At 62.5% G+C, this 26,191-nt stretch overlaps 1 protein-coding gene across 7 annotated transcripts in view; it reads left to right on the forward strand.

Moving 5' to 3' along the window:
• The window catches only part of SEPTIN9 (septin 9), a 147,242-nt gene extending 121,728 nt beyond the window's left edge, over window positions 1-25,514 (forward strand). For all 7 annotated transcript variants that reach the window (XM_055319852.1, XM_055319860.1, XM_055319881.1 and 4 more), the window contains 9 exons: window positions 14,362-14,553; window positions 15,538-15,666; window positions 16,018-16,099; window positions 16,389-16,526; window positions 17,214-17,331; window positions 18,208-18,303; window positions 18,445-18,541; window positions 22,268-22,319; window positions 23,352-25,514. In XM_055319852.1, coding sequence (XP_055175827.1) covers window positions 14,362-14,553; window positions 15,538-15,666; window positions 16,018-16,099; window positions 16,389-16,526; window positions 17,214-17,331; window positions 18,208-18,303; window positions 18,445-18,541; window positions 22,268-22,319; window positions 23,352-23,487 — 1,040 coding nt within the window. In that variant the 3' untranslated portion in view covers window positions 23,488-25,514. The remainder of the gene's footprint in view (window positions 1-14,361; window positions 14,554-15,537; window positions 15,667-16,017; window positions 16,100-16,388; window positions 16,527-17,213; window positions 17,332-18,207; window positions 18,304-18,444; window positions 18,542-22,267; window positions 22,320-23,351) is intronic.
• Window positions 25,515-26,191: the final 677 nt, after the last annotated feature.

Here is a 26,191-nt window from a genome sequence, read left to right on the forward strand (position 1 = left end):
TGTCTCCCCGAGGCTCCTGGGACCTTGCCTGTGTGCCAGCAGCCACCTCTGTCTTTGTTACTTCCTCCTACGTTCACCCAGCCGTGCGCCTTGGACACCACTCAGCAGTAAGGTGCACAGATACGTCTGGGCCTGAGACCCAGGCCTGGTCTGCAGAGAGCGTCATGCTGCCGGCTTCTGGGGTACAGCCGGGGTCCGGCCCGTCGTGGGCCGTGGGAGGGTGAGCCAGTGGCCTCTGTCTGCACCTCACTTTCTGCCTCCGGCTCAGCAGCAGTTTGCGGGGTTGTGCGGGAGACGTGTGAGTCAGGGATGGGAGGCTGGTTCTCTGAGGGTCCCGGGGGTGAGGGGACGCCCCTGTGCATGTGCTGCTCTGGGCTGGCTCCTCCCCGTGGGGCTCTCCAAGGACGGTTGGGGACTAAAAAGCTAATTAACACCACAGGGCCCTGGGAGAGACTCGGTGCTGATGAAGTTATAATTAAACCTTGAGCCACCGGAGACCCCTCTCCCTCTGGGGCCTGTGCCGCCCCGTAAACGTGGGGCTTCAGTGAAGTCTCTCTGTGACTTGTCTTCGTGGAGCCTCTTCTAGCAGCATCCTTAGAGTCGGGGTTGTGGGGAGGGAGAAGCCTCGGGCCTCTAGCAGATTCGGGGTGGGTCCTGCAGAGATGGCTCAGGAAATCCGGGGGCCGCCCCTCAGCAGCTGCAGCCTCCTGCAGTCACTTCCTCAGGTGGACTGGGCCTGCGCAGAAGGCTGAGCACCTGCCCAGTGTGTGTGTGGGGGGGTGGGGGCGTAGTGCTGGGTCCTGCTGCTGCTCACAGCTGGTTCTGCTGCCTGGAAGGGGTCGCCAGGGTCCCCACTTCGGGCGGGGATGCTTGAGTGGGTTTTCCCTGGTCCCTCCTGCCTGCCCGGAGGCCTGGGATGAGCGGGTTCATCCTCCGTGGTTGCTGATTGGCTGCATGTTTCTTCCCAGCCTCCCCTCCTTTTGGGGTGAGGCTTGGGGCTTCTCTCTATTAACGGGGCCTGCTCCTAGTTCACTCTGACTTATGGGTTCCAGCCCGTGGCACCGAGGGCCCTTTTTTCTGAGATTAATGGTGAGGTCTTATGAGCACTGGTGGCACGAGGAGCAGGGAGGGCGAGCAAGAAGTCACAGGGCTGGGGGCTGGCCACCGACACAGTGCCCGCTCTTGGTTATTGGGGAGCCATAACTCCCCACTGGTCACCGGTGCCATCGTCGTTAGTAGCTTTGTTGGGATGATCACTGACACGCCGTAAAGTTCGCTCTTCTGACACACGGAAGAGAAAACTCCGCGGGGTTTCAAATGCATTCACAAAGTTACACGGTCATCGCTGATTCCAGAACATTCTCATCACTTGCAAAGAGACTCCGTACCCATCTGCAGCTCGCTGCCCACAGCCCCTGGCACCACTAATCTTCGTCCTGTCTCCGTGGGTTCACCTGTCCTGGACATTTTACACCAGTGGGAGCCTAACAGGCGGCCTTTTGTGTCTGGCTTTTTTCATGCAACACGACGGCTTCAAGGTTTGCATCATGGCAGGTGCCCAAGCTTCGTTCCTTTCTGTGGCCGAATAGAACCCCACGGGCTGGCCATGGCGCATTTCCCTGTTCACCAGTAGATGGGCATCAGGGATGTGCCCACGTTCTTGCTGTTGTGAGGGAGCCACGTGGCCCTGAACACATGTGCCCACGTCTTGGTGAGGACGTGTGTTATCATTTCTCTCAGGAAGCTCTTGGGAAGCTCCTGTGGTGTGGGAGGTGGTTGGCCTGCCCCCCCCGGGGTGGGGGTGGGGGAGCCCTGTGTGCCATCCTTTGTGCGTTTCTTGCGCTTTCCCCCATGACAGGTCCTGAATCTGTCCGGGCATTTCGCCAGGGGTCCTTTTGTTTCTTCTTCAGCCCAGGGCCAGCTCCGTGGGATGCGGTGAAGGGGCCCGTGGGTGGATCGGGGGTAGGCGTGGGGGCATGGAGTGGCCATCCGGGTCCCCTTCCTCTGCATGGCCTGAGCTGGGCAGAAGGTTTGTATATCCTCCTGGGGCGATAGGGGAGCTGCAGCCCCAGCTCCTGCTGCAGTGAGAGAGAGGAAGTGGGTGGAGGGAGTGGCTGGGTTTCGTTGTGGCCCCCCCCTTCCCCCTCTAGGAAGCTGGGGGAATGGACTGGGGTGTGGGAGCAGCCTTGCTTTTTCTTCCCTAGGGAACGCACTCCCCCTGCCCCCACCAGCCGCAGCCCCAGGGACACTCGTCCTTCCTGGGGAGGGGGCGTGGGCGGGGGGACTGCAGAGCTTGTCACACAGAAACGTTAGGCTCAAACAAATGTGTGTCCATTGTCATCGGAAATCACCACGTGAGTGCAAACAGCGAAGGCCCTTTGCCCCGCCTGCACTGGGGCGCCCCCCCAGCACCGCCCCCACTGCAGCCCAAGTTCAGGGAGGGAAGGGCCTGTTGGTGGGGCTGGGACGGAGTCGGGGGCGGTTGGGCTGGGGGGCCAGGCTCCCCTCCTCCCCCTCTGGCTGCAGCTGGAGGAGCCTCTGCCTGTCGCCAGTTCGCAGGCAGAAATTACCATATGAATGTGGCTCCTTCCGCTCTGGCTGAGGGACCTGGGAGGAGACAAGCGGACAGGCTCCTACCCCCGGGGCCTCCTGCTTCTGCACCAGTGGCCTCCATCGGGTGGAGGACTCCGACGACACTTCCGATCCACTGGCAGGTACCCCGGGGTGTGGGGGTGTCGGGGGTGCCGGCAGGCTGGTGGGAAGGGTCCCGTGAGAGTGGGACCCCGCAGACAGTCACGCTTCCTGGCTCAACTTCATTCCGGCCGAACTTGTGTAAGAACCCCGTACTGTCATCCTCTTGGTCTCATTTCAAGAGTCGCAGCAAATTACTGCAGGAAACGTGGACCCTAAGGAGGGACCGGAAGCCAGGACCCTGTGCCATAAAGCAAATTCGAGCGCGATGTAGACTGTGAAGTGTCCGTGCATGGCCCAGGGCTGGCTGTCCGCGCTGCTCCAGCGGCCCGTGTCTCCGTGATTAAGTCCTCTTGTCCAGCCCACACTTAAGAGTGGCTGGGACTGGCAATGTGTCACATGAACAGCTGGGCCGCGGATTACGCGGCCGCAGGAAAAGTCACCCTCGTGCTGTGAAACTAACTGGCGGGCCCCAGTGCCGAGGGCACGTCTTCCTTCTGGGGCTGCTCAATGACCAATGGCCTGGTCCCTCCACACAGGGGATCCACTTGTCACTATAGCGCTGGCTGGGCCAGCTGCAGCGTGGGGAGCGGCTTGGGGCAGTGCCGGGGTGGCCTCCGGTGTTCTGCTCCGAGTCCTGCCCACCGGCCGCCTGCCCAGGCTCTACATCTGCTGTGCCCCTAGGAGAGCCCGCCGCCTGCCCCTGGGGTGAGGATGGGGCTCGAGACTGGGCCCTGCCACAGGCCACGGGGCCTCCCCCTGTCCCCCCTCCTCTCCTCCTAGACGGACCCCCTTCCTCCTCACCCCCCACCATTTCCTGAGCAAAATTTCCTGACCGGGCAGGAGCTGTCCCCGGAAGCCCGTCCTTCCATCCCTCCTTCCTGTTTGGTGCTTTGCGGCTCCAGAGGACGATGGAAGCTGGAAATGGTTAACGTCTCGGTCATGGGCTGCCACACATTGCAGGCCGCGGGAAGCCCGTGGGAAAGGATGCAGGCCAGCACTTTGGGGGCCAGGGCGGGAGCGTGGCCGGCCCCCCACGACGTTCTGAGAAGAGACAGGGTGGGAGGAAGGGCAGCAGGGCAGTGAGCTCCCTATTCATTCATTCCTTCATTCAGCAACCTGGGGAAACAAGGAGGGTTTCTCCAGGAGCAGCGGGGGAGCGGCTCTGAGGAGCCGTTTGCAGAGCTGATGGGAGCCAGGGAGACCGTGCGTGCACCCAGGCTGGAGAGCTGGGCCCGGGCCTGTGTCTTGCTAACCGCTACTGGAGAGCGTGGAGTGTGCCCCGCGTGATTCTGTGTGTTTCCTAAATGACCTTGCTTGATTCTCCTAGTGCTCTTGGGAGGCAAATATTACTTTTCCAAAATACATGTAGGAAAATGGAGGCACAGAGAGGTTAAGGGACTTGCTCAGGGTCACACAGCTAGTGCGGTGGTGGGGCGGGTGAGGGCGAAGGACCCGAAGGCGGTTGACAGTGATGGCTTAGACTGTGGCGGGGAAGGGGGGTGGGGACGACCATGGGGTGGGGAGCCAGGAGACTGCCTGCAGGAATGTTGGGTTAGAAGTGGTAGGAATTTGGGGTGGGTGATGGGTCTGGGAGATGGAAGGGGAAGGTCGAAGACCGGCCCCCCAGGTTTGTAGCTGTAATGACCGCATGCATGAAGGGGCCACTTACTCCAAGGGGGACGTGCGGGACAGGCTGGAGAGTCGGAGTTTGGCTCAGGGCGTGTTCAGTGCAAGACAGCCAGGCTGCGCTGGGGCCGAGGCCGCAGATCCCCCGTGCTGGGCTCGGGGCCTGGCCGACGTGGGGCTCCGGGCATCTCTGCCGAGCCATGATGGACGTAAGGGAACGGTCAGTCGGCTCCGGTGTGTGAAGGACAGAGGCTGGCATTTAATGCACGGAAGACGGGCAGAGTCGCCCGGGGACGGTGTCCAGCCAGGGACCAGGGCTGATTCTGTGCGTGGAGGAGGGGCTGACACGGAAGCCGAGAGATTTCAGGAAGGGAAAGGCTGGAGTGGTCCGGGCGCATGTGCTGCAACTTGGGGTGAGGGGTGACCCCTAAGTACTTTGCCCTGCAGAGGCCTGGCCGCTGTGTCTCCTCAAAACCCCAAGCCCCAGGGTGCATCATGCCACAGCCCAGACCTCGCCTCTCCTTCCTCGGCTGTGTGACCCAGCGCTGGGCTCAGGTGTCTGCACCCCGCCCACCCACTGCCAGGCAGGGTTTCGGGGGTGATGGACGTGTCTGTCCCGAGGGCTGACTGGGCTGCTGTCTCTGCTCATGGCTTTTTCCTGGGGCGGGCCTGGGGTAGGGGGTGGCTGTGTGTCTGAGACCCCGCGGATGGGCAGGCAGTCCGTCCCACGGTCCCTTCGGAGAGCTGCAGCCGTAGGTGGTGGGCCTCGCGCGCCCTAGGATGTGCCCTTGGGTTTCACAGGGTCTTTCTGTGGTTTATTCACCGGATGAGCATTGGGTCTTACGTGGGGACACGGAGGATCTAAGCAGCCCCGCTGGCAGGTGGGCACAGTCTGGGTGGGCTGCGGGAGCCCTAGGAGGGTCCCTGCTGACCCCTGGGCCCTGAGCCCACTGCTTCCAGCCCCACTTCCCTCCTGAGCAGGGAGGACCCAGAGGCGGGAGAGCAGTGACTCCGGCTCTCTCCCTGCAGCCCAGAGCTGGAGCCGCAAATGGATGGGTGACCTGAGTCGAGGCGGTCCGGAGCGCTGACCCCGTGCTTGCTTCCTAGACCTCAGACCCTCGGCTGGTGGCACGAGATGGCCAGCTCCCTGCTCCGGGGTCATCAGGCCAGGCTTCTCTCCTAGCCCAAGAATGTGCCGCTCCCTGCTCTGCTCCCTGCTCGGCCCCCTCCCAGGCTGGGCTCCGCCTGCCTCAAGTGCTCTGGGCACGAGGTCGCCTTAGGTAGCACCCCCCACCACCCCACCCCACCCCACCCTGGGCCTGACCAGGACTGCACAGACGCAAATCATTTCATAACTTCAGCCGGGGAGGGGGGTGAATTTTTGATATCTTCCTCTACATAGCCCCTGGGTGGGGGGGCTGCACTGTTGCACCCCGGGAGGCTTGTCTACTTTTTGTTTTCTCAGATGATTTCATCAGTGGGGGGAGGCGGAACCCCAGCGCCCTCAGCTCTGGTGAGGATCTGCTGACAGTCCTGCTGATAGGAGAGGGGGTGGGGGTGGAGGAGAGGCCTCAGCCCCCTCCTTAGGGGGACGTCCCTGATAAGAGGAAATTCCACCCAGTGACAAATGGCCAGTTTCCACCCATCCACGGGGGAGGATCTTTTCTTTCTCTTTTTAACTTGGCAAATATTTGCCAAGAACTAACGGAATCTCTGCGGTCAGCCGGCGCCCCTTCGGACTCGGTGGGCGGGCGGGCCGGGGCTGGATTCTGGGTTTGCTTTGGGGTTGGGGGCTCTTCATGCCGGAAGATTCTCTGGGGTGGGAGGATGCTCCGTGGCAGGGTGCAGGGGGAGGCACGGTCCCTGATCCTGCGAGGACAGCGGGGCGGGTGGAAAATTAAATAATAAATCCTTGACACAGGAAGTCGGAGGGCTCATCCCTGGGTCCCGGCTGCGGGTCCGTGCTGCAGGCTGCTTTTTAGGAAGGGAGCATGGGCGGCCTGCAGGTCGGAGCTTGCTCTGGGCGAAGCCTGATGTCTCGGTGGAGCCCGGCTGGCCCAGAGGCACTGGAGGAGGAGGAGGAGGAGGCCGGGCCGCAAAGAGAACAGAAGAGGGCCTCTTCCCGAAGGGGGTGGGGTGGCCTGGTGAGAGGTGGCCGCTGTCCAAATCTGACTCTTGCCGACTCGGGCCAATTGAAACCAAGAGCTTCTTGAGATTCCTCCCTGCACAATGGAGGAGAAGCTTGCTTTCACGCGTTTGGCGGGAGCCGAGCCCAGGAGCCTTGGCAGGCAGTTGGAGTGGGGGACCCCCCCTCCCCGCCTCAGGGGCGCCTCCGGCTCCTGAAAGAATGAATGAGCCTGAGCCGGACGGCCATGGCACTGTCCCTGCTCTGTCCCCTCCCGGGTCTGCGGAGGGCACGGGGTCCTGGGAGATCTTGATTCAGGCACACCGCCACCAGGTCTTCTCTCGCTGCAACCTCAGGCCTGGTTGTTGTTCCTCCTCCTCCCCCTCCTCCTCCTCCTCCTCCTCCTAGGGGGAAAACGGAAGGAGGAGCTCTTAGCTGAAGAAAATGCAGCCCTTTGCATGTGCAAATCCCTCCTTTCTGCGGAGAGGCGCGGAGAGGCGCGGAGAGGCGCGAGCCTTTGTGCTCCCATTTCCAGGCGGAGTTTCAGGACAGAGGGCAAAGTCTCAGATTTCTGGCATCCCCAGTTCCTGACCAGACTCTGACTAGACGCTTCCTGCCTCGGACAAAGTGTGAAGTGTAATGTGATTTGGAATTACTTATCGAATTAGATGAGGCTTGTGCGCTTTTTGAAATCCAGTCCCTCTGATCCCCGCCTGCACAAATTTGCAAAATTTGGTCGTTTATATTCAGTGTTTCCGTCTTTAGAAGGGAGCAGGAAGTTCCCCTGGGACATTTCTGGGGAGTGTGCAGTGGCCTGGGTAGGTGAACGGGGTGGGTGGGGGTGGGGACTAGGAGCAAGGAACGGAGTAAATGGGAAGAGGTCCTGTTTCCCAAGCCCTGCGGGGAGAGCGAGGCCCCGCACCCTCCGGGCCCACTGCTGCTGATGCCCATTGCTGGTTCTCACTGGTCCTGCCTGCTGCAGCTCAGGGAGGGAGGCCCCCTGGCCAAGGAGTATTCGCTGAAACAAATCTGTATTGTGGTCCTGGTCCCCTAGGACCCTGGGATCTTCTTCCAGGATTATCGTTTGTGCCGTTTCTTGCACATCTTGTTCCAGAGCAGCTCTGTAGCCTGTGTGTGCTTGTGTGTGTGTGTCTGGTCCTTCACCTGCATTCCTCAATCCCAGGTTGGCTAACAAGAGCATCTCCCTCCCCTGCCACTTACACCAGAAGTGAGGAGTCCTCTCTGAGGCCTCTGTGAATTTGTCAGCTCAACCTGGGGTGACCTCCCAGAGGTGGAGGGTCCTAAAGGATGAGAATGGGCACTTTGACGTCTGCTCAGATGGGTCCGTGTGGGAGCTTTGGTGGGGCAGCAGGTGTGCCAGGCCTCTGGCATGGGGTCTCCAACTGTACTAGGGTTTGTGTGCTTTGGCGCCCCCGCCGTGGGAGACGATCTGGGTAAGCTCGGCCAACGGCATCGGTTTTACCCCCAAGAACTTCGTCTGGGGCCTGGCTGTGACCCTGGGGCCACCTGACTACCCCACGTGGTACCACGTGGCTGCCATGGCCCCGACAGAGCTGCTTCTGTGCTTGGCAGACGAGGTTGATGTTTGGGGAGGATGGAACTTGGGACACTGCCGGGATGCAGAACAAGGCAGCAGGACAAACAGGGAGGCGGCAGGCTGGGGGGGTCCCCTGGATGTCGGTTTCCAGGTCAGGCCTTGCAAGCCTGCCATGGTGAGCTCTCTCTGCAGCTGCCCTGGAGCTGGGGTGGACTGTGAGTGGCTCCGGAGGCATCCCCCACCCCAAGAGCGGGCTTCTTTCCAGGGTCGGCCTCCCAGCCAGATGAGCAACCCACAGCCCCAGGCCCTGCGAGCTCCCCAGCCATGTGATCCCATCATCCTTCGCAGGCCCTGGGTCCGGGCAGAGGTGCCCAGATGTGGCTGGCTCTGGCTGGGAATCACAGCCCCCCCCTGGGCTGCGGGCACTTGGGAGAGGGAGGTCCCCGGTAGGGGCTGGGCAGAGCCCTGCCCGCACTTCCTTCCTGCTTTTGGACTCTGCCACCCACCTCCCGAGAAAAGTCCCGCCCAGCAGGTGTGCGTGCTGGAGGAGGGGGTGGGGCTCACCCACAGGGAGTGGTAAGTGGGCCAGGGGCGGAAATGGGGACCTGCAGAGAGATCGTCTGCCACCCCCGGAGTTGCCCTTTCTGGGAGATGCAGGGCTCCGACCCGGGGGGCACCACCTGGCAGCTGCGGGGCTCCAGACCTCAGGCTTGAGCGTAGCATCTGGGGCCCAGCTGTCCTCTGAGCTGTAGAGCCGGTTGGTGGGCACTCATGGGCACAGCTGGGTTCTTTTCAGTCCGGCGCCACTGGCAGCCTCTGCTTTTCTTTCTTAATTATGACAGCTTTATTGAGATGACGGTTCCCACACCAGACAATTGACCCATTTAGAGCATGCAGTTCGGTGGCATTTATCCCGAGTTGTTTGAGCGTCCCCTCTGCTTCCAGAACATTTTCATCACCCCAAAAGGAAACCCCTTACGCATGAAGCAAGCACTCTCTCTCCCCCAGCCCCTGGCACCACTCATCTACTTGGTGTCTCTGTGGATTTGCTGATTCTGGATGTTTCGCATCAGTGGGGTCGTACACGGGTGACTTTCTGCGACCAACTTATTAAAACACTGAGCGTGACGTTTGCAAGGTTTGTCCACGTGGTAGCAGGTGCCGGGTCGTCACTGCATTTTATGGCTGATACTCACATTGTGATGTTTATCCCTTCATCCGTTGCTGGATTTTAGGTATTTCTCGAGTGCCGCCATCTGGGCTCAGGAGTTAGGGATACCACTGAGCAGGCCACAGTGTCCGCAGGTTCAAGGGGCTTGCAGAGGAGGGGGCGGTGGTCAGGAAGCGGGTGGCCCATATTCTGCCCCCGTGAGCAGTGCCAGTGTAGCAGGGTGGGGAGTGGGGGCTTGCAAAGGGCCACATGGAGCCAGGGCCAGAGCCCAAGGCCCCTGGCACCTGCTGTGCCGCCTCGTTTTCAGGGTAGGATGACCGTGTCTGTTGCTGTGTCTTGCTGGGTCACCGGGTTCTTTTCATAGTTAGGCTGGATCCCCAGAAGAATTCATCCACCGACGGGTGAATGGATACACAGTGGAATGTTACGCAGACGTGAAGACGAAGGACGTCGTGGCACCTGCTGCAACATGCAGGGGCCGTGAGGATGTCAGGCTCAGTGAAAGAGGCCAGACATGGGACTGTGCTGTGACCGTGCTGCGACCGTGCTGCTGAGGTCTGTAGACGGGTCAAGTTCACCGAGTCAGCAGGTGGGCCGGAGAGGCCCCTGGGGGAGCGGGAGGACAGGTTGGACTTTGGTGGGGGCACTTTCTGTCTGGGGTGATGGAAACAGTCTGGAGGTAGACGGTGGCAATGGCTGCACGCCGTCGTGCACGGGCCGCGTGCCGCAGGGGCAGACGCTGAGACGCGGTTTAAACGGTCGAAACTTTCTGTGTGTGTATGTTTACCACAACAAAGGAAAGAATTAGGCTGGAGGAGGGTATGAGCCCGTGTGTAGGGTCACCCCAGCCTGGGTGGTCCCGGGCCTGCCTTCCACGGGGAGGTCGGTGGCCTGGTGGGCAGTGACGTCACCCTGGGCCTGAGAGCCTTGAGGGGAGAGCTGCTGGCCTGCGGCTGCTGGGCAGGAAGGGAGGCCGCACCGGGGCCCCCGCGCCCAGGGCACACCCGGGGTCCCCTCCTCTGAGGTGGGGGAAGCAAGGGCCTGCAGCTTGCCCTCGCGCCGCATTGCCCTGCCCGAGAGCCAGGCGGGAGCAGGGAGAGAAGGCAGGCAGTGCTGCGTGACCACAAGGACGTTACTTAACCTCTGTGATCTGAACCTGAGTTTTCCTCTTTCAGAAACGGGGCTCCTCTGGGGCTCCTGGCTGGCTCAGTCCGTAGAGCATGTGACTCGACCGAGGGGTTGTGAGTTCAAGCCCCAGTTGAGTGTAGAGGTTACTTAAAAACAGGATCTTTTTTAAAAACCAGCTCGGGGCTGCTGGGTGGTGTAGTTGGTTGGGCATCCAACTCTTGGCTTCCGCTCAGGCCATGATCTCGGGGTCGTGAGATCAGGCCCCGCGTTGGGCTCCACACCCAGCGTGGAGTCTGCTTGGGATTCTCTCTCTCCCTCTGCCCCTCCTGCTCATGCACTCACTCACTCTCTCTCTCAAATAATCTTTTTAAAAAATGGGGCTCCCTCTTGTTCTCTCAAGCTGATGAAGGTGCAGACAGAAGTATCTGGGAGGTGAATGCGAAACCTTTTTTTTACGTGAAGAACATCCCTTCCCTATTAATAGCATCTCAAGAAGTTGGGGTGTGAAACAAGACCTTCAGGTGCCAGGGCCATGGAAAGCGAATGAGGCCCCAGCCGCAGGGAGAGGTCACTGGGGGACGTGGCCTGGATGCAGGTCTGACCATCGTGGTGGAGGGGCTGCGGGCCAGCCTGGGGCAGCACAGCCCTCCTCCACCCACCCCACACCAAGGGGACACTCCCAAGACCCGCGTCACTCCATGAGTATTGATTGTGTCCCCTCCCTGTGCAGGTCTGGAGACCCGGGGCGGGGAGGGGGCAGTAATCACGTGGCACAGCGGTGCAGGGGAAGCTTCAGGGTCGAACAGATGGAGTGAAGGTCGCAGGTCATTGGCCTGACCTCTTTTGATGGCGTCTCAGGAAGAGAAAAAAAATGCTCTGAGGACCTCAGTTTCCCCATTTGTGAAAGGAGTAGGTTGACCTAGAACTGTGTGCTGTCCGGCATCTTTGTCACTTGCCATGCGTCGCTTTTTAAATATAAACTAATTAAAATCAGATCAAATAAATAAATCTAGTTCCTCGCTCGGCCGGGCTGCATTTCAAGGGCTCAGTGGCCCCCACGTGAAAACAGCTGGCAGTTGCTCAAAAAAAATCAAAGATGCTGATGCCGTGCGACCCGGCGATCCCACCTGTGGGGATGTCCCCAAAGGAGGCGAGAAGCAGGGTCCCTGGCTACTTGCACACCTGTATGCGGAGCCGTGTGCGAGAGCAGCTCCGGCGTCCGTGGAGGGATGAGCAGATGCGCAGGACGTGCTCTAGCCACGCCGGGCACTCGTGCTCAGCCTCGAGAACAAAGGGTGTCCTGACACCTGCTGCGACATGTGCAGACCTTGAGGACATTATGTCACATGCAGTAAGCCAGCCCCCAGTGGGTGAGCGCTGTTAAGATTCCCCTTTATCGAGGGGTCCCTGGAGCAGCCAGTTGCACAGACAGTAGGATGGCCCTCCCCCCCCCCCCCGGGGCGGGGGGAAGGAAGGGAGTTCAGGTGTCACGGGGAGAGAATCGCAGTTCCGCGAGGTGGAAAGCGTTCTGGAGATCGACTGTACGACAAGGTGAACGTATTTAATGCCACCGCACCAGACACTTAAAATGGTTGGTGGCAAATGTCAGGTTTTGTGTATCTCTTACCACGATTAAGGAGACAGTCACAGTGGCTACAGCGTCACTACAGTGACAGCTACAGTGGCTGTGCGGGGGCACAGAATGGGGGCCTCTCGGACGGTGGTGGAGGAGACGGCCCCTGTCTTTGCTCCGGGCCGGCCGGAGCAGGTCCCTGGTGCCCCTCCCTGGGAAGCAAGTGTTCAGAGAAAGTGTCCCTGGGCCCGTTTGTCTGATGGGGCCTCTGCTTTTTCCACACAGAGGCCCTGGAGGCAGACTCCACAGCCTGCCACCTCCCGGCCTGGCAGGACAAACTGGGGGGCCTGGCAGGACAAACTGGGGTGGCTGCCCCCGGAGAGGAGAGGCTGGCAGGATGGACCCTCACCTGCCCCGAGGGAAGGATGGGGCTTGTCGCTTTATTATTATTATTTCTCAGCAGGGCCCTGGGGGGCAGGATGTTTGCTTTGTGGTTTGAGTTTCTGCAGTGGATGTTGGCGCCTGCGGAGGGGGCCAGCTGGAGCAGAGGCCGGAGGGGAGGAGGGAGCTGGAGCGGAGGGGGTGCAGGGGGGAGGGAGGGGGAGAGAGGGGAGGGGGGCGCCCAGGCCCGGACAGAATGGCTCCCAGACCCACAGGCAGATGGAAGCAATTTGAGGTCACGTGGGGCCGGGCTGAACTGCTGGCCTGCGAGAGGAGGCCCCACGGCTGCCTCCAGGAAGCAGCCCCACAGCCACATGTTCAAGGCCAGATGCAGCGCTTGTCTTTGTTTATTTAAAGATGCTGGAGCTGGGGACAGTGTTTCTGAAGAGGGAGCAGAGGCAGATGCCTTCTGGGCGCTGCTGGGAGGAGGCCCGAGGCTGTCATCGCTGCCTCCTGGGTCCCTTGGCTTTCGCTGGCCTGGGCGGGGGGCAGCGGGGGTCCCCGGCGCTTTCACATGTGCTCTGTTATTTGCTCCATCCCCCATCCGGTGAAGTAGGAGTTACCCACGCTTTGTGGGGCTGAGAAAGTGGAGAAGTTGAGTGACTTTGTGCGGATAAGCCGCCCACGCTCCGATTTCTGGGACTGGTCAGCAGATGGTCCCTCCTTGTCGTGGGTGGGAAGGGTGTCTGCCCCCGCTGTCCGCCCCCTCTGACACCTAGAAGACAGAGGTGTGGCTGCCGAGGTGCCAGCCGGCCGGGCCCACTGGGGTTTGGTGGTTGCAGGAGCGTCCGGGCACTTCCCCAGGAAGTGGAGGCACAGTGTGTCTGAGGCCCCCGCGGTGGCTGTGGCTTTCTGGCGGGGCAGCTCCTGCCTGCTGCTTCCTCAGGGCGGGGCCGGGAGGACAAGACCCTGTCTCCCCCCGCCCAGCACACACCCGGGAGCAGGGGAATGGGGGTTCCGGGGCTGATGCCCAGGGAGCCAACCAGCCCCACCCTGCGGGGACCCGGGAGACATCAAGGTGCACCGTGTGCTTTCTTCCCGTGAGCTTGGGGTGCACCGGACAGGCCCGTGAGCACCCCCGGGAAGTGGGGTGGAGCTGACATTCCTCCTGAGTGGTCGAGGGGTGGGAAGGGCCTGGATGCACCAGGGCAAGGGAGGCCGCCAGGGGAACTGAGAGGCTGCCCGAGGAAAGGTGCGGCCAGGCGTGTGTGGTGTGTCTAGGGGCGCACCGGGACGGGGTGCTCCTGCCAGGCCCTGGGGGGGACCCGCACTGCGGTGAGCACCTCTCACGTCCCCACTGGGTGCCTCCTGGTCGTCCCTCCCTTAGGCCTCTGCCCTGGACATGCAGACTCCCGAGGGCGGCCAGGGGAGGAAGGTTCTGACCTGCAAGCTGCAGAAGCTTGAGTTGCTTCTAGAAGCAGCTCCGTCCCATCTGCCCGTCCACAGACCTGAAAGCAAAAGCTGTGGTTGTGGGGAACACAGGTGCTGGGCTGAGAGGAGAGCCCGCCGGGCCCAGTCCAGGGTGGGGGGCAGGGAGCTGCCCCGGGGCCCTCTCCGCCTGCCCTCCTCGCCCAGGGAACAGCTGGGCCCCCCTGGAGGAGCATTGCTCGGGGATTGAACACGCCTTGCCCAGGAGGGGCAGGATGGTGAGGACTCGGGTCCTTCTTTCCTTCCCAAGAAGGCTGTCCTCTGCTTTGTCCTGGTTCACAGGCTGGCCCCAGACACTCAGCTGTTTGGCCCCAAGGGTCTCGAGGCCCCCAGGCTGCAGCAGGTGCTGGGGCCTATTGCAGCCAGGTGCTGGAGGCGGAGAGGGCCCACCTGGGTGCCCTGGGGCAGGGTGGAGGCTGGGAAGAGGAGGGCTGGGGTCAGCGCTGTATTGGAGCTGAGGGAAGGGCACTGTGCAGGGCGGCCTTTAGGTCTGGGGTGTTCCACAGGGGTCTCTTGGACAGCGGAGCCTCAGTTTCCCTGTTTGAGAAGTGGGAGTGGTGTAGGTGCTTTGCAGATGCCTGTGTCTGACCCCCGACACCCCCACTGTCCCCCCACAGCCCCTGAGGCAGCTCCCGGCTGCATTGGCGACATGGCCGACACCCCCAGAGACGCTGGGCTGAAGCAGGTGCCTGCGCCCCGGAATGAGAAGGCCCCCGCGGACTTCGGCTATGTGGGGATCGACTCCATCCTGGAGCAGATGCGCAGGAAGGCCATGAAGCAGGGCTTCGAGTTCAACATCATGGTGGTCGGTGAGTCTGCGCCCCGCGCCGGGACCCTGCACCAGGGACTTTGGGGCTCAGTCTCCTCTCCTGAAAACCGGGGTGGCTGCATGCGGTCTGCGGGGCGGATCGCCCTGTGTGAACCCCGAGGTGGCAGGTCAGGGCGGGCCCCCGGAGCCAGGCAGCTGGGTCCCCCTATCCCCACGCTGGGCTCTGTGCCCTAGACTAGATCCATGACCCTCGTGAGCAGGAGGGGCCTTCCAGTCACAGCCTAGTCCAGCTTCCCCCCACCCCCGTGCCCTCCACCCTCTGTCCTCCAGTTGTGGGAGGGGACTCGGTGAGTGAGGTTGGGGCACATGGCAAGGCCAGGAGCACTTCTGGGGCCCAGGCACCTGGGAGGCACGCAGGAAGTGGTCTGATGCCCTGGGGGCTCCCTGGCCAGTCAGCCTCTCAGTGGCAGGGTCTGCGGTTAGGGGACCAGCCAGCAGGTGTCCCGTCCCTGGCAGTGAGGCCCCAGCTGCCCACCGTCCAGGGGCCCTGTCCTGCCCCAGAAGGAACCGACTAGGGGCTTTTCACCAAGCCTAGGGGTTGCCTGGCTGCAGGCTTTATGCTGAGTGTGCCTGCACTTCCCACCCAGATGACCCCCAGAAACTGGGAGCCCTGCCCTGGGGTCTTTGGACCCAAACCCAGCAGCGTGGGTGGCCCGGCTGTGGTTAGACCGTGGTAGGTTTGCAGAGCCTCCTGGTATGTCGAGCTCTGGAGAGGAGAGCTGCACGGGGCCCCGGCCCCCCCACATGGCCTCCCCCAGGCTGCTCTGCATCTCGGCTCCTCTGGGTCCTCTGGGTCCTGCCCTGCTACAGGGCACAAGAGCTGGGCCACTGCCTGGGCATCCCAGCCCTTCCTGCCTCCGGAGCTCCCCCTGCCCCGGGGCCCCCACGGGAGGGGTGCTGGGGGGCAGCGCCGAGGTGCTGCTGAATCGCAGGGCCCGCTGACCGGCTCCCATCCTCTCCGCAGGGCAGAGCGGCTTGGGGAAGTCCACCTTGATCAACACCCTCTTCAAATCCAAAATCAGCCGGAAGTCGGTACAGCCCACCTCGGAGGAGCGCATCCCCAAGACCATCGAGATCAAGTCCATCACGCACGGTGAGCACTGGGGTGGGGCTGGGGGTGCCGAGTCGGGTCCCCTGGGCTGGGTATGTCGGAACTCTGGGTCGGGGGTGCTCTCCAGGACCCCTGCAGGCCCTGGTCAGAAGGAGCCCCCCCCCCCCCCGCCCCAGATGACTGAATTTGCCACCAAAACCCATGGGCAGCAGCTGCCCAAGACGACCGTCACCAGCCCCTGCTGGGCTTTGCTGCTGGAGGCGGTCGTCTCCCTGGCGTCACCTGGGGAGGGGGGTCATCGCTGGTCACCCATGTGACCCCGGGGCCTCGGAGTGGGGCTGTAAGTGTCCGGAGTCTCCCCCTGAGCCCGGTGGGCGTTGTGATTCTGTGCAGATATTGAGGAGAAAGGCGTCCGCATGAAGCTGACCGTCATCGACACCCCGGGGTTCGGGGACCATATCAACAATGAGAACTGGTAAGAGCCCATCGGGCTGCTCCTGGCCTCAGAGGCCCCCAAATCCCGGACCAACGCAGTTACCCTGGGAATCTTGCCCTCGCCCTCCCCCTGGGGTCAAAGGTCAGCATGGGAGGCTGGTTTGGGAGCTCAGTGAAGGCTGCGGCCTCTGCTCAGAAAGCCCAACACCCCCGGCCCTTGTACCTGAAAGACCGGGTACTGGGCGGGGAATCGGGGGACTGGCAGCCTGCGGGAGGGGACGGGGCGGAGGCCGTCGCCTGGTGCGGGCTGACGGGGCCTCTCCGCGCAGCTGGCAGCCCATCATGAAGTTCATCAACGACCAGTACGAGAAGTACCTGCAGGAAGAGGTCAACATCAACCGGAAGAAGCGCATCCCGGACACGCGCGTGCACTGCTGCCTGTACTTCATCCCCGCCACCGGCCACTCGTGAGTCCTGCGCGGGGTCACCTCCCTGGGTCCCCGGTCCCACGTGGTTGGGGCGGCCCTGTGCAGCCTGGTTCAGGACCCCGGGCTGTGTCTGTGACTGCTGCTCTCGCCAGGGCGGGGGGAAGAGCGGGCACAGCTCTGCCCCAGGGTGGGAGGAGGGTGCCCGCCCCTTGGGGGCCCCGCGATGCTGCCCCACACCCGCTCAGGGCGCGTTTCCGGGTGGCGAGGGGCCGTTGAGGGCCAGGGCCTTAACTGACGTCAGACTGCGGCACGCTGGAGCCGGTGGGCCCGGGTCTGGGGGCGCCGTGGACAGCAGCCTGTCCCGGAGGCTTGGCCGAGTGCTTCCTCCTGCCTGTCCCTCCCAAGGGAAGCCCCGCAGCCTTCGGAGCAAGAGCAGCCCCAGCTGCCCTCTCGGAGAGGACACCCCAGCCAGGACGGTGCTCAGAGCGGGCCTGTCCCCAGCCTGCCCGGCCCGGCCCGGCTCGTGTCTAGGAAATGCCCTCTGCCTCTTTCCTGTCCCTTATCAGGGCTTGGCTGGCACTCGAGTCACGGCCTTGGCCGGGCTGGCACGTCCCCGCCCCGGGAGCCCACACGGGCACCCTGAGGGCCCTCTCTCAGCTCCAGCCGGTGCCTCTCGTTCTGTCCCCGTCCCCGCCGCCCCTACTCATCCACGCCGTTCCCTTCCAGCCTCAGGCCCCTGGACATCGAGTTCATGAAGCGCCTAAGCAAAGTAGTGAACATCGTTCCCGTCATCGCCAAGGCCGACACACTGACCCTGGAGGAGAGGGTCTACTTCAAGCAGCGGGTGGGGCTCCCCGCCTCCATACGGCCCTCGACGGGCGTGAGGCCGTCAGACACGGCATGCCGGGCTTTTCTTAGATGGAAGAGAAAGCGCAAAGGGGGTGGTCTCCACCGAGGGGACAGGGGACCGCATCTCCCTTGCCTACGTCAGGCTGCCGTCCACGCAGGCGGGCGCACCCGGGGCTGCTGCCTCCTTGCAGGCCACATGTCAGAGCCACTCGTGGCACCTGGGCCCCCTAGACCCTCCACCCGGTGGGCGTGAGCCAGGAGGCCCTTCTGTCTAATCCCCGAAGCTCTGCACGCCGCCCCCCGCCCCTCCGGCCTCGGCCCACGGCCTCAGGTGTGGGGCTTCTCCCGGCATGCTGAGGGGGGACTGCCCTGGCCGTGGCCGTGTCGGCTGGCGGAGGAGCCTGTGCACGGCGGTGGGTCTGTGCTTAGGGCAGAGACGACGGCTGTGCACGGGAGTGTCCCTGTGTCTGCGGGAGCTGGTGCCACAAAGGGTAGTGACAGTCCTGACACGGGCAGGTGCATGCTGGGCTGCAGAGGGCCCACGCAGCATCCGGGACCCACCAGGACAGAGGGCTTCCAGGTAGAGCTCGAGGGTGACTCCACAACCCCAAGCTGCCATCTTCAGGGTGCGATGCGGCTGGATAGGCAGGACGGGGAGCCGCGTAGGACTTGGGCCTGCAGCTGCCCCTCCTCCGCCCAGGAGGCTCCAGAACTGGAGTATCAGGGTCACCAGCCCTGCAGAGCCCGCCCTTCACCCCAAGCTGGGCCCCCTCACTTTCTGGAGGTCACAGTGGGGGCGGATCCGGGGCGGGGGCAGCGGTCCAGCTGGCTGTGTGGACGGTGCCCACACCTCCCCCCTCTGGATCCCCAGATCACCGCGGACCTGCTGTCCAACGGCATCGATGTGTACCCCCAGAAGGAGTTTGATGAGGACTCGGAGGACCGGCTGGTGAACGAGAAGTTCCGAGTGAGTGGGTGGGCCGGATGCGGTGCCCAGGGGCCCTCGATTCCTGCTAGAGGGCACAGTGGGGCAGCTCCTCCCAGGGGCCCAGGGGGCGCACCGGCCTTTGCACACAAGCCTGACCAGAGCCGCCTGTCCCTCCCCCAGGAGATGATCCCGTTCGCCGTGGTGGGCAGTGACCATGAGTACCAAGTGAATGGGAAGAGGATCCTTGGAAGGAAAACCAAATGGGGCACCATCGAAGGTAATCGCCAAGCCGCTGAGGCCCCCGGCGGATCGGAAAGCTAAAGCCGCTTCTGCTGACCTGAAGCCCATGCACCAGAGCCCCAGCTGGGTGCTCCTGGACCTCATGGGTCACGTGGCCCCTCTCGGCCACAGGGAGGGGGACAGGTGGCTTCCCCGGGGCCCACAGCCCTTAGCTGTTGGAGCTCTACCCCAGTCCCCCAGGGGGCAGGGAAATAGCCAGAGAGAAAGGAGCTAGGAGGGGTCCTGCCAAGTTCTGGTGCTGGTGTTTCATAGCCACGCGGTGTGACCCTGGACACCTTGCTTCACCTCCCTGGGCCTAGGACAGGGCTGGGCCCTGTGGCTCCGTCCAGCTCTGAGAACCAGACGCCCCGCCCCCTGCAGCAGTTCCCAGGACCCCCACATCTTAGTGCCCAGGGGGCTGCTCGAACAAGTTAGCGCAGACTGGGTGGCTTGAACTGAAAATGATTCTCCTAGTCCTGGAGGCCCGACGTCAAGGAGTCAGCAGGGTGGGTTCCTTGTGGAGGCCCGGGGGGGGGGGCATGTCCCACCAGGCCTGTCTCCTGGGGGCTGCCAGCCGTCCTCAGCGTCCCTTGGCTTCCCCGCCTGCACCCCCCACCCTGCCCCCCGTCTCCGCTCCACCTTCAGCTTTCTAACTGTGTCTGTCTTCTCAGAAGGACATTTGTCGTTGGCTTAGCGTCCCCCTGAGATCCAGGATGACCCCCTGTTATGGTCTTTACCTCAATCACATCCTCAAAAACACTTTCCAAATAAGTTCTGGGTCACGGGTAGTCAGGAGCTGGGTGTTGGCCGTGGTGTGGGGGGCACAGTTCACCCCCGTCAGGTGCTGGCGCCCTAGGTGGGCCCCACCCCGGGTGTTTCTTCACCACCCGCTCTGTTTCATCCTCCCTCTTTGGGACAGAGGAGGGAAGAAGGACGGATTGAAATGGGCTGCTTTGTTCTTTGACCCTGGGGCCGATCCCGGGCCAATCCCCGGCCGAGGGCCCAGTGTAGAGAAGGTCCAGAAGGCCCTCCCCCCGCCGCCACCCTCGCCCCTCTATGGAACTGGACAAGTCCCTTAATGCCCCAGGGCCTCCATGCTCACCATCCTTAAAATGGGTACCATGGGCCAAGATTTTAGTAAAATGCAGAACGCCCCAAGGACTTCTGGAGCTTTTAGGGCAAACAAACACGCTGAGAAAGTGAGGGCCATGAAAACTGCCGGTCAGGGGGCTCCGTCCATGCCCGCTTCACGGGCATTATCCTGCTGCCTGCCTGCCCCTCCTGCAGGAGGCCGCGCTGCGGAGCCCCAGGGCCCAGGCCTGCTCTGCTGAAGCCTGGGCGAGGCCTGGAGAGGCCCGCGGACCTGCCTCGGGTGCCCTCGGGTGCCCACGGGTGCCGATCGGGTGCAGGATGGTGTTTTACGAACCCACCTCTGCCTGGGTGTTTGCTGGCTCCGCCTACTGCAGATCTCCCCTCCTCCAAGGGTTGTGACCTCTGGGGGGTCTCTGGGGTGCTGCTCAGCTCACAACCAGCCTTTCCCTGGGCTTGTCCTGCCTTGGCTCCACCTCATCTTGAAACGTTCATGTTTAGGAACTGGTTCATGGACACGCGCTCTGGAGGGTGAAGTGTGGGATAGGAAGGGCCCGTGGGGGGCGCCTGGGGGGCCCAGTCCTGAAGCCTCTGCCTTCAGCTCAGGTCATGATTCCAGGGTCCTAGGATCGAGCCCCTCATTGGGCTTCCTGCTCAGAGGGAGCCTGCTTCTCCCTCTGCCGCTCCCTGTGCTCGTGCTTGCTCCCTGTCCTGCTTGATCTCTCTCTCCAATAAATAAATAAAATCTTAAAAAAAAAAAAAAAAAAAAAAAAAAAACGGCCAGAGGCCACAGAGGCTTGGGGGCAGCCCAAGGATGGACACGCATCTGCTGCCCCCTGGCGGCCTGCTCCGGCCTGCTGTGACCCGTGTGCGGTGGCACCTGTAAGGACAGTGGCGAGGTGGCGGGTCTCCCACTCCCGCAGCCTGTATGAGGACCCTGGAGGGCCCTGGAGGAGCTACGTCAGCGTAGCTCAGCTTCCCCAGAACAGGGCTGGCTCTTTATCTCCGGGACCGTGTGTGCTGATAGCGGACCTGAGGGATGCTCTGTGCTCGCCCCTGGCAGCAGGCGCTTTTGCCTCGTTCTTGCCCACACCACCCCGCCCCTCCCCGTCCCTCCCCGTCCCTCCCCGTCCCTGGTCCTGTTTCCTTGATCTTCCCTCCCACTTGGGGTGCACCGTCCTGAGATATTCCGCTCATCCTCGGAAACGGCCGGGTGTCTTCGGGAGCTGGGTGGGGTGTGATACCGCACACAGTCGGCTCATCCAATGCTCTCAAGGCCCTGAGATGTGGGTGACCTTTGAGCCCCTACTTTACAGAGGAGGAAACCGAGAGTCAGGGAGGCCAGGAAGACTCAAGCCGAGGCCAGGGGAAGCAGCCACACTCATGCTCACACTCCCAGCTTGGGGCTCTGCTCTTCCCGCCCATTCTCCCTGCTTGTAGCAACGCCATGTTCCGGGCGGTGGAAGGTTCTAGTACAGGCACAGCCCTGTGCGGGTGGGGGTGTCAGAGGCGCATGGAGGGCGGAAGCCAGGCAAGCAGCAACTGGAATAAGATCTAGAGCTCAAGGGCTCGGCAAGGCAGAGGCACTGGGGCTTTTTCTCCGCAGCCCTGCCTGGCAGCTTACGGGGCGGCAGGGGGACAGACTCGTTCCCTGCCCTGTGAGCCCCAGTTCCTGAGACCGCAGAGGAGGGGCCGTGGTGCTGGCTTGTGGGGTGTGAGGAGATTGGATTAAACGTGCAGGCGCCCCGCACCTGATGCCTCTCCGTGCGTGCTCTGTGCCCGCCTGCGGTGTAGACGGTTAGCGGCCTGCCGGTGCGCGACAATCACACACCCCGGTGGTGCGGCTTAGTGATGAGGCCAGCAATGAGACTGCCACCAGCTGCGCCCCCAGCCACCACGGGGGTGCCACTCAGATCCTCATGGGGGACCCGGGGGACCCCTCCCTGCCCCGTCTTCCCACGTCCCCAGAACTGTCCCCTGCAGCCAGAGCGCAATGTGAATGCTAACGCGTGTGGGAGAGCGCCCGCTGGGGCACAGGGTCTTTAGGACGCCACCTTCAACTCCTGACCCTGTCCCGGCTTCAGGGATCCCCTGGGACGTCCTGCTCTTCCCAGGAGCCTCCCTGGTTCCCAGTGAGGAGCTGTGGCCCCACCGCTCCAGCCAAGGTGTTATGTATTTACGGGGGGGGGGGGGAGCGCACAAGCAGGGGGAGCGGCAGAGACACAGGCAGAGGGAGAAGTAGGCTCCCCACTGAGCAGGGAGCCCAATGCGGGGCTCAATCCCAGGACCCCAGGATCGTGACCTGAGCTGAAGGCAGATGCTTCACCCACTGAGCCCCCCCAGGAGCCCCCAACCCCGGCCCTCCTGCCCGTAGCCCACTGCTGGGTGGAGGGTTCCTGTGTCCTGTCACCACTCAGCCAGAACCCTCCGGAGAACAGGAGCCCTGTCGGGCCTGCCACGGTCATATCCGCAGAGCCGGGTGCCCGTGAGGGACCCAGTGCTCCCCTGTGGGGTGGTGACTCCCATGCCCACCTGCCCAGACTCCTCTTGGCACCAGAACCTCTCAGGGAGGGGAGCGGCAGGGCTGGGGAGGGCCTTCGGGTGACATTAAAGCTCCTCTGTCTCTGCTCCTCAGTTGAGAACACCACCCACTGTGAGTTTGCCTACCTTCGGGACCTCCTTATCAGGTGAGTCAGGGCTGTGGGCTGTCGGCTTGGCCCCCTGAAGGCCCCGAGAGGCCCCTGAATGAGGAGTGTGGGCAGTGGGGGAGCAGGCCTGGACAGCAGCTGGCCCGACCTCCCCCAGGAGAACCTCCGAAGTCCGTTGGCCTAAAACACTGCCATGGAAATGAAGCAGGAAGTAGAAATTCTTCCTCTAGATGATGTCACCTGGGTGGGAAGGGGGCCAGGTTCTCACCTTGCAGCCTGGGTCCATTAGATTCAGGGCCCCAGGGGCCTTTGGTGCCAGGCATGGGGGCGGCATCCCCCACTCCCATCCCAGTGTCCTCTGACCGGACTGCTTTGACCTAGCTGAGGCTCCTTGGTGTCCCCTGGGTGGCCACCCCTAAGCCTGTAGAGCAGGAGTGGGGGTGGGTGGGGGCTCCTGCTGTGGCACCAGGGGCTCCCCGATTCTCAGCAGGTAGATGCATTCCAGGAATGAAGTCAAGGGGAGGGACAAGGCTATCTCTTGGGGCCTCTAAGTTGGGGGGATGGGCTGTGGCTTCGGGGGGTGACCCCACCATGTTGGAAAGCCTGGCAGCAGAAGACACCGCCCCATCCCCCCACCCCCACCCCCTGCCACTTTCCAGTCTGTCCTGAGGGCCTGGGCTGCAAGGGAGGGAAAACCCGAGCATAGGACCAGTGGGGTCGACCAGCACTCCAGCTCAGGCCCTGGCCCCAGGACCACTGGTCCTTGCCCACCCCCCACCGCCCCCGCCCGACCTGGCCAATGGCCTGGGGCTTCTAGGTGGCAGCAAGGGCATTCCAGTGTTGTCCCCTCTGAGTTCACACCCAGCCCCTGCCCTTAGACTTGACACGGGGGGACGGGGGCACAAGCAGTGGGATGTTTGTGTTCTTGTGCCTCGGAGACAGCACCCACAACCCCGCCAGGCCTGGGCCCTGGCCCACCTGCTGGCCCCTCCTGGGGGGGCCCCCTGAAAGCCAGGGGGGACTGGGGTCGGCCCCGTCTTGTGACCTCCCTGTGTCGTGTCCCCCCTCCAGGACACACATGCAAAACATTAAGGACATTACCAGCACCATCCACTTCGAGGCCTACCGGGTGAAGCGCCTGCACGAAGGCAGCAGCGCCGTGTCCAACGGCGTCGACGAGAAGGGGCCCGAAGCCCAGGAGATGTAACCCACCCGCCCTGCCCCCGGGACCCTGCCCCCCAGTCCTCTCCAGCACCACCCCCAGGCCTGCCCACGTGCCCCGTCTTATTTTATATCATTTCCTCCGTTCGTCATCGTCCTCCGCCCCCTGACACGCTGCCGAGTAACGACACGCCGTGTGCCCTCCTGAGTACGCGCGTTATTAGCCGCTGACTCCGGGGCCTGGACCGGCCTGGGCTTCGGAGAGGCCGCGCCCCTCTGGCTGTCCCCGAGGTCTGGGGGGGCAGGAGGGGCCCCCCATTCAGCGTCAGTCCCCATTCCGGGGCGCAGCTCCCTCCACAGCCTCTGATCGGGTCAGGGTGGTGCAGGGGGGGGAGACACGGAGCCCCCTCCCGCCCCCTCCCTGCGCGGCCCCAGGCCCTAAGGGCCCTAACTCAGACCCGGATCTCAGAGAGCCCCCGCCCTTGCCCCACCCATGGGGAGAAGAGTTGATTCCATGAGATGCAAGTTGCCGATTGCTTAGACCCAGCGAGGCCCACTGGCTGCCTGCTGCCCGCCCCTCACCCCCCCTCGAGCCCCCACGAGCCCGTCCTGGAGCAGAAAGTGCCTTTATCTCAGCCGTCCACGAGCCAGCGTCCTATCCCCCGCCGTCCCCTCCGCCGGAACTGGGGACAAGTCAGATAGAGAGAGGTGTGCCTCCATCTCTCCGTCACCCCCCTCCCCCCAGGATTTGATTGAGCCTTCAAGGGAAGGAAAAGGATGCACCCCACTCCAGCCCACCCCCATGATTCTGGGGAAGGTCCAAGCAAGTGAATCTGGTGGAGGAGATGAGGAGGAGGTGACTGTGCCGGAAGGAAGGAGGGGCCTGTGGGCCGAGCCTGGGCCTGTCAGAGTGGCCCTAGTGGCCCCGGTGTCTGCCCTGCACCGCCCCACGGAACTGGGAACTGGGAGAGAGCGTGTGTGTCCGTCTGTCTGTTTAGACACCTCTTTGGCCCAAGATGCTCTGGTTAAATTATGCCCGGGCGGCCACCCCAGGTACACATTCAGCCCTCCCGGGCCAGGCCTTGCTGACACCATGACCCCAGGAGCTTTTCATGGCCCTAAATGTGCCTGGGCTCCTGCACCCCAGAGCCCATCGTAAAGACCCCCCCACCCCCCAGAGAAGGAGAGGTCAGGAGTCAGGTGCACATGGCCCGTCGTCAGGCTGCAGACGGGGTTTTCCAAGTAGGGCTGTGCCGGTCGCTCCTGGTCCTGCTCCTTCACCCTCTGTCTCCCCCGGAGACCAGCAGGGACCCTCTCACAGCAGAGGGCAGGTGAGATGAGACCCAGGTGAGGTGCATGTCTGTCTGCACCCCCCAGGCCGGCTCACTGCAGCCCGTGAGAACAGCAGTGGAGGAAGGGGGTGCAGAGAGGCCTGTGCAGAGGTGTGTGTGTTTGCACGCCTACGATGTGTGTGCATCACGTGTCACTCCCCACCCAAGACAGGAAGGACCCCTCAGTGAAACCGTTGACTTGCCGACTTGCCGTGTTTTTGCCAAAACCAAGATTGCGAAGGACACCTCCACCTCCAGCAGCGGGGCGCAGGGCGAGCGGTGGCCTCCCCGGCCGGGTGGACTCGCTTTCCTTCTCTGTAGCCAGACCTTGAAAAAATTGTGACTTTCACTGGGATCTGTTCCGCAGTGGCCTTTTGCTATGTGCCTCCTGAGAAATTCGTCTTTTTGTATAAATAACAAAGTTGAAAATGTATTTCCTGAAATAAATGTCCGAAAGCAAACCTGGAAGGGGGGATGTGTTCCTCTTCCTGGCCCCGGAGGCGCGGCCTTCCTTCCAGAGGAAGCCGGCACCGGGGTGCTTGCTGGGTGTGGGGGGCTGTTTAATGGTGGCGGGGACGCCGGTTTCGGGGAATCCAGAAGCACTCGTTTCTCTGGAAAGCCAAGGGCAGAGCTTTCCTAATTTATTCACTGAAGGAGGCTTGGGAGGGTTTCCCACGGGGAGGCGCTGCCAGCTGCTTCTGTTCCTATATTGTTGGAAATAAAGTTTTTCTTCTTAAAATCCGCCCTATCAGATTGGACCCTATGAATTGGTCAGTATTTGACAGTATTTCCACACCGGCGAGTTTGTGCCTAGAGAACGGGGAGGAGACAGGTTCCGGAGGGTGCCGTGGGCAGGGGGCGCGAGCCCGGGCGTTCTGGACCCAAGCCCTTTGGCTTGAAACCACCGCGACCCCCAGGGCGCCTCTGCGTGTCCAGGGGATCTCTGGGGCTGCCTAAAACGACAAAAATTCACTCTCCCAGTGCTTTTTTTTTTCTTTTTTAAGATTTTATTTATTTAAGAGAGGCAGAGGGAGAAGCAGGTTCCCTGCAGGGAGCCCGGTGCAGGACTTGACCCCAGGACCCCGGGATCACGCCCTGAGCCAACCAGGTGCCCCATTCTGTGACTGTTCTGGAGGCCAAGAGCCCAAGATTAGGGTGTCGGCAGGCTGTGCCTGGCTCTGGCCTCCTCTGTGCTTTTGTCCTTGCAGACAGAAACCGATTTCTTGCCCGATTTCTTGCCTGGCACTCCCATTGGGTTTGGGGCCCACCTTAATCCAGGGTGGCTTCATCCCGTCCTTACCTTACACCTGCAAAGATGCTGTTTGCAAATAAGGCCACGTTCTGAGGTTCTGCAAGGACATGAATTCGGGGGAAGGTGGGTGCTGTTCCAGCCCAGGCATCCCCTTCTGCCTCCATCTC

Source organism: Nyctereutes procyonoides, unplaced genomic scaffold (assembly GCF_905146905.1).
Source record: "Nyctereutes procyonoides isolate TBG_1078 unplaced genomic scaffold, NYPRO_anot_genome, whole genome shotgun sequence".
Taxonomy (NCBI): domain Eukaryota; kingdom Metazoa; phylum Chordata; class Mammalia; order Carnivora; family Canidae; genus Nyctereutes; species Nyctereutes procyonoides.